At 51.6% G+C, this 5,433-nt stretch overlaps 1 protein-coding gene across 2 annotated transcripts in view; it reads right to left on the bottom strand.

Moving 5' to 3' along the window:
• ABLIM2 (actin binding LIM protein family, member 2) overlaps positions 1-5,433 on the bottom strand; it is a 143,266-nt gene that overhangs the window by 16,487 nt on the left and 121,346 nt on the right. For both annotated transcript variants that reach the window (XM_010854526.1, XM_010854525.1), the window contains one exon: positions 5,397-5,433. This exon is cut by the window's right edge and continues 20 nt beyond it. In XM_010854526.1, coding sequence (XP_010852828.1) covers positions 5,397-5,433 — 37 coding nt within the window. The remainder of the gene's footprint in view (positions 1-5,396) is intronic.

Raw genomic sequence — 5,433 nt, 5'->3', positions numbered from 1 at the left:
AATACTGGAGTGGGTTGCTATTTCCTTCTCCAGGGGATCTTCCCAACTCAGGGATTGAACCCAGGTCTCCTGCACTGAAAGCAGACTTTTTACCTTCTCAGCCATCATCCCTGGTCCCGTGAGCTGGCGACTCATGGACCGAGGAGTCTGCCATTTCCTTCTCCAGGGGATCTTCCCAATCCTGGGATCAAACCCAGGCCTCCTGCGCTGCAGGCAGATGTTTTACCATCTGAACCACCAGGGAAGCCCTCAGAAAGTGAAGAATCTGCCTGAAATGCAAGAGACTAGGGCTCCATCCCTAAGTCAGGAAGTTCCCCTGCAGGAGGAAATGGCAACCCACTCCAGTATTCTTGCCTGGAAAATCCTACAGACGGAGGAGCCTGGCGGGCTACAGTCCATGGAAAGAGCTGGACACAGCTGAGAGACTAACACTTTCATTTTCATAAAACTAGAAAGTTGCTGAGAAAGTAATTGTGATTTTTGCACTGTTGAAATTTGCCATTTGATAGTAGAATACATTCTAAATAAATGTTGTTAGGTTATATATCATTTTAATATGCATCTCTCCTTTTTTTTGCTAATGACTTGTTCCTTGCTGTTTATTTTATATTTATTGTAGAAGATGGAAACGACGATGTTAGACAAAAGCAAATTCGAGTGATTTTTCTTATTTGGGCTCAAAATGGGTCATAAAGCAGTGGAGACAACTCACAACATCAGCAACACACTTGGCCCAGGAACTGCTAACAAGTGTACGTACAAGTGCGGTAGCGGTTCAAGAAGTTTGGTAAAGGCGACGAGAGCCTTGAAGATGAGTGGAGTGGCTGGCCATCGGAAGTCAGCAACAACCAACTGAGAGCCATCATCGAAGCTGATCCCCTTACGACCACACGAGAAGCTGCTCCAGAACTCAGCGTCGGCCCCTCTATGGTCGTTCAGCACGTGAAGCAAACTGGAAAGGCGAGAAAGCTCGAAGCCTCGTGAGCTGACCGCAAAGCACAGAAACTGACGTCCTACAGCATCGTCTTCTCTCGTTCTACACAACAACGGTGGGCCATTTTCTTGATCGGATTGTGATGTGTGACAAAAAGCAGATTCTATATGACAGCTGGCAACGACCAGCTCAGCGGCTGGACCAAGAAAAAGCTCCAAAGCACTTCCCAAAGCCAAACTTGCACCAAGAATGGGTCACGGTCACTGTTTAGTGGTCTGCTGCCTGTCAGATCCGCTATAGCTTTCTGAATTCCATCGAAACCGTTTCATCTGAGAAGTATGCTTAGCAAATCGATGAGATGCCATGAAAACTGCAACACCTGAAGCCAGCAATGGTCAACAGAAAGGAGCCAGTTCTTCCCCACAGTAACGCCCGACCACACGTCACACAACCAATGCTTCAGAAGCTGAACAAATTGGGCTACAAAGTCTTGCCTCACCTGCCATATTCACCTGACCTCTCACCAACCGACTACCAGTTCTTCAAGCACCTCGACGACTTTTTGCAGGGAAAACACTTCCACAACCAGCCGGAGGCAGAATGTGTTTTCCAAGAGTTCATGGAATCCTGAAGCACAGATTTTTACACTACAGGGATAAGCAAATGTATTTCTCATTGGTAAAAACGTGTGGATTGTAATGGTTCCTATTTTCATTAATATAGATGTGTTTGAGCCTAGTTACAAAGATTTAAAATTCATAGTCTGAAACCGCAATTACATTTGCACCAATCTAATAAAACCCCCAATAAATGGAAGACGTCAGCACTCTTCATTCCAGGGAAGGCCAGCTGAGGCCTTAAGCTTCAAGGAACCAGAAAAGCTCACCAAGAGATTACCTGAGACCAGATTAAATGAGTGCAGGCCCTGCAAACACCTTATCAGCAACTCCACCTTTGAACTAGAAAACTCAAGGAACCCTCTCAGGTTGGGACACAAAGTCCCCCTTTGCCTGGCAGAGCAGTTCAGCTCTTCTTTCCTACTTGACCCAAAGCCTTGTCTTGGAGATTCAATTTGGCAGCAGTGCACAGAGGTCAAGTTTTGGGCAACAGAACAGGCACAGGACTAGCACGCAGCTGTCTAAAAGGAAGGGCAGACTCCCATGAACTGGCGTGGAAAAGGTTCACAACAAATTTAAAAGAAACAAAGTAGATGCCAAGAGGCATCAGCAGTACAAGCCTGCTTGTCCAAACAGAATTCAGTTATCTCTGGGCATTTGTGAGAAAAAAAAGATTTCCGGAAACAGGTCCGCCCCGGAGCTAACAAGAGTTATGACTCGGTGGGGGAATTCCATGGAATGCTTATGTTCTTCTTCGTGTTTTTCTGGACTTTTACAAGAGTTAGGAACTGTTTTTATATTAAAAATTAAGCTCTCTCCCCTAAGATGAAAACATTATTGTATCTTTCTCTCCTGCTGGGATGCAGCCCACCCCGCACCCCTGGAGCCCTTCCTGGCTCAGGGCCCAGCTCCCAACCCAGGAGGATGTGAGACACGCCCTGTGTGGCAACACCTCCAACCTGCCTCCTGGGGTGGCTGAGATCAGGAAGAGAAGGACCAGAGAGCAACGCATGCTCTGGGGTGTTCTTGGAAATGGGGGTGACGAAACTCATTACCCCTCATGTCCAAGGCTTTTTTTTAAAAAAGGGAAATGTTTACATGTATTAACCATTTGCTATTTTGCACCTTCATTCTGTACTGTAGCAAAATAAAGGGGGGGATGGGAGTTGGTGAAAGGGCACCCCACTCCCTAGGAGGGAAACAGCAAGTCCCAACGGGCTGGTGGCCCCGCGGCCGCTGGTGGGTCAGGAGCAGGAGCTGTGGGCACCCTGCTCTGAGCTCACCGGCCCCCCTGCCCCCTCCCCCGCCGTGGCGAGAGTGGGAGCCCTCAGGGCGTTCACAGTTTGGAAACAACCATGCACCACCATGCGAGCCCTTGAGGCAGGTCCTGACAGAGCCACCCAGCCCGGAAGCGCCCTGTTTTATAGCAGTGAGACCTGAGCACAGTTACCAAGGGCCTCACTTCAGCAGGAGCCAGAGTGTGTCCCCTGCAAAGGACTCAGGGGTTGTCACCCTGAGGCCCAGGCAGCGGCCGCCCTGGACCCTGTCCTCCAGACCACGTGTTGGGTACTCCCTGAGCCTGATTCGGGGCCTGCTCTGTTCATTCCAGGCTTCCCAGGTGGGGCTAGCGGTAAAGAACCACCTACTAGTGTGGGAGATGCAAGAGACGCGGGTTCGATCCCTGGGTCGGGAAGATCCCCCGGAAGAGGGTATGGCAACCCACTGCAGTATGCTTGCCTGGAGAATCCCATGGATGGAGGAGCTTGGTTGGCTAAGGTCCAGAGGGTCACAAGCGTTGTCCACACCTGAAGCGACTTAGCAGGTATGCAGAACACACCTGTTCTGCCACACTGAACAGTTCACAGAACATGGCCACAGTTTATTGCCTTCTGTGCGTGCTTAGTCACGTCCGACTCTTTGTGACCCCATAGACTGCAGCCCACCAGGCTCCTCTGTCCATGCAATTTTCCAGGCAAGAGTACTGGAGTGGGTTGCCATTTCCTCCTCCAGGGGGGATCTTCCCGACCCAGAGATCGAACCCAAATCCAATTGGCAGCCAGATTCTTTACCACTGAGCCACCTGGGAAGCCTTAATGTCATAATCATGAGCAAATAATTTGTGAAATACTTTTAATGCACGGCATGGTTTTCAGTTTTTAACTGGTAATAAAAAGGTTTCTTTGCAATTAAACATTCCATGGATGACTTTGGCTAAGGCAGGCTGTGAGAGAGGAGAGAACACTGTGTCGTTTATCAATAAGGGAATGAAACTAGTACCTCAAATCACACGCAAAATCCAGTCTTGTTACTGTTAACATTGTCCTTATGTTTTCAACTCTCAGCAATAGCTGCACCACTAAATAGCTGCTAGTAAAGGGTTAAGTGGATAAATTACCGTATTTACCCACATTACGTATTTATACCGTAATTATCTGAGAGCCCAGCATCCGCCCCTGTCTCAAGGTCCTAGGTCCCAGGTCCCAGAGCCCCTCAGGGAACCCCACTGGGTCTCTTCCATCCAGACTTCGAGTCTGGGGGAGGGGAGGTGAATGTCTGTCCCTCTGTGAGGCCGGCACACAGGGGAGGCGCTCAGGAAACAGGGGAGAACCTGGGTCTGGGGGCTTGATCAGACCTCACCCGAAGCCCTGTCGGTCAAAAGAGCTAGCAGTTCCCTTTCAGCTTACTTCTGGTGACTCACTGGAAAAGACCCTGATGCTGGGAAAGATGGAGGGCAGGAGGAGAAGGGGACGGCAGAGGACGAGATGGTTGGATGGCATCACCGACTCAATGGATGGGAGTTTGAGCAAGCTCCAAGAGATGATGCAGGACAGGGAAGCCTGACGTAGCGACTGAACAACAACTTTTGGTCAGGCTCCATCATCACAACAGGAGATTGATCCCCGCCCCCCCCACCACGCAGCCCCACCAGCGTCCCCGTCCCTCCTTGAGACCACTGCCTGGAGCCCTGAGTGAGGGGCTCTCGTGCCTCTCGTGAGCACAGCTACCCACCCAGCAGATATCAATGTCATCTTAAAGGAAGATCAGGGCCCCATAGCGTCCATCTGGACCCCCTGAGACTGCGCTTCTTTTCAGACCCACCTGGCCTGGACTGGGATGGGCTTCCGCCTGGCAGCCCTGCCGAGCCCCCGGCAGTGCTGGGGCCCCTGGGCCACATCCACGCCCTTACTGCTCCCTTCTGGCAGCCTCCTGAGCCCGCACCCACCCCACAGCTGCTCCCAGCCCCTGGGCACAGACAGGGCAGGTGGCCCTGGGCCTTTAGGAGCCCCCAGACCCCTCACCCCTGTGAAGCCTTCCCAACACGGCTCAGGAGGTGCAGTCCGCATTGGTTTCCTGGTGGGAGGATGGTGAGGATAAAAGAAAGTTTTTATGCATGCTGACCACCGGGGACCATGGCTCGTGGTGGGGCCTGGTCAAGAGATGTCACCCAGACATCCTCTGTGCCCTCGTCCTGCAGGTCCTTCAAACATACCCTTGCTCCCAGAGTTAAGCACCATTCAAGGTCAGGGTGAAGGTGATCAGATAAGAAACCACAAACCGTGCCGATTTTCCCAGAGTTCAAGGAAGAGGCGAATGTTACCCAGTTAAGCACAGTGACGAAGCCTTCCTGGCCCCAAACCGCTGCAGCTGTGCGCCTCTTGGCAAAGCCATCTTTGTTGGGCACGTAACCACGTTCTCCGGTCTTGCAGACAACTCAGGTCCTTGACTCCGAGCCCATCACTCGGCCCTGCACATCACTGTGGGGACCTCGGGGGTGGTGTGTCAACACGCTGGGTGGGGAGAGATGTTGCTGGAGGACGTGCCCTCCACCCCTGGGGCCCCCTCACCTCCAGTCTCGTCCGATCCACATCCTTGGGCAGCTTC

Source organism: Bison bison, unplaced genomic scaffold, assembly GCF_000754665.1.
Source record: "Bison bison bison isolate TAMUID 2011002044 unplaced genomic scaffold, Bison_UMD1.0 scf7180017864342, whole genome shotgun sequence".
NCBI classification, from domain to species: Eukaryota; Metazoa; Chordata; class Mammalia; order Artiodactyla; family Bovidae; genus Bison; species Bison bison.
This window is presented reverse-complemented; position numbering and strand designations above follow the sequence as displayed.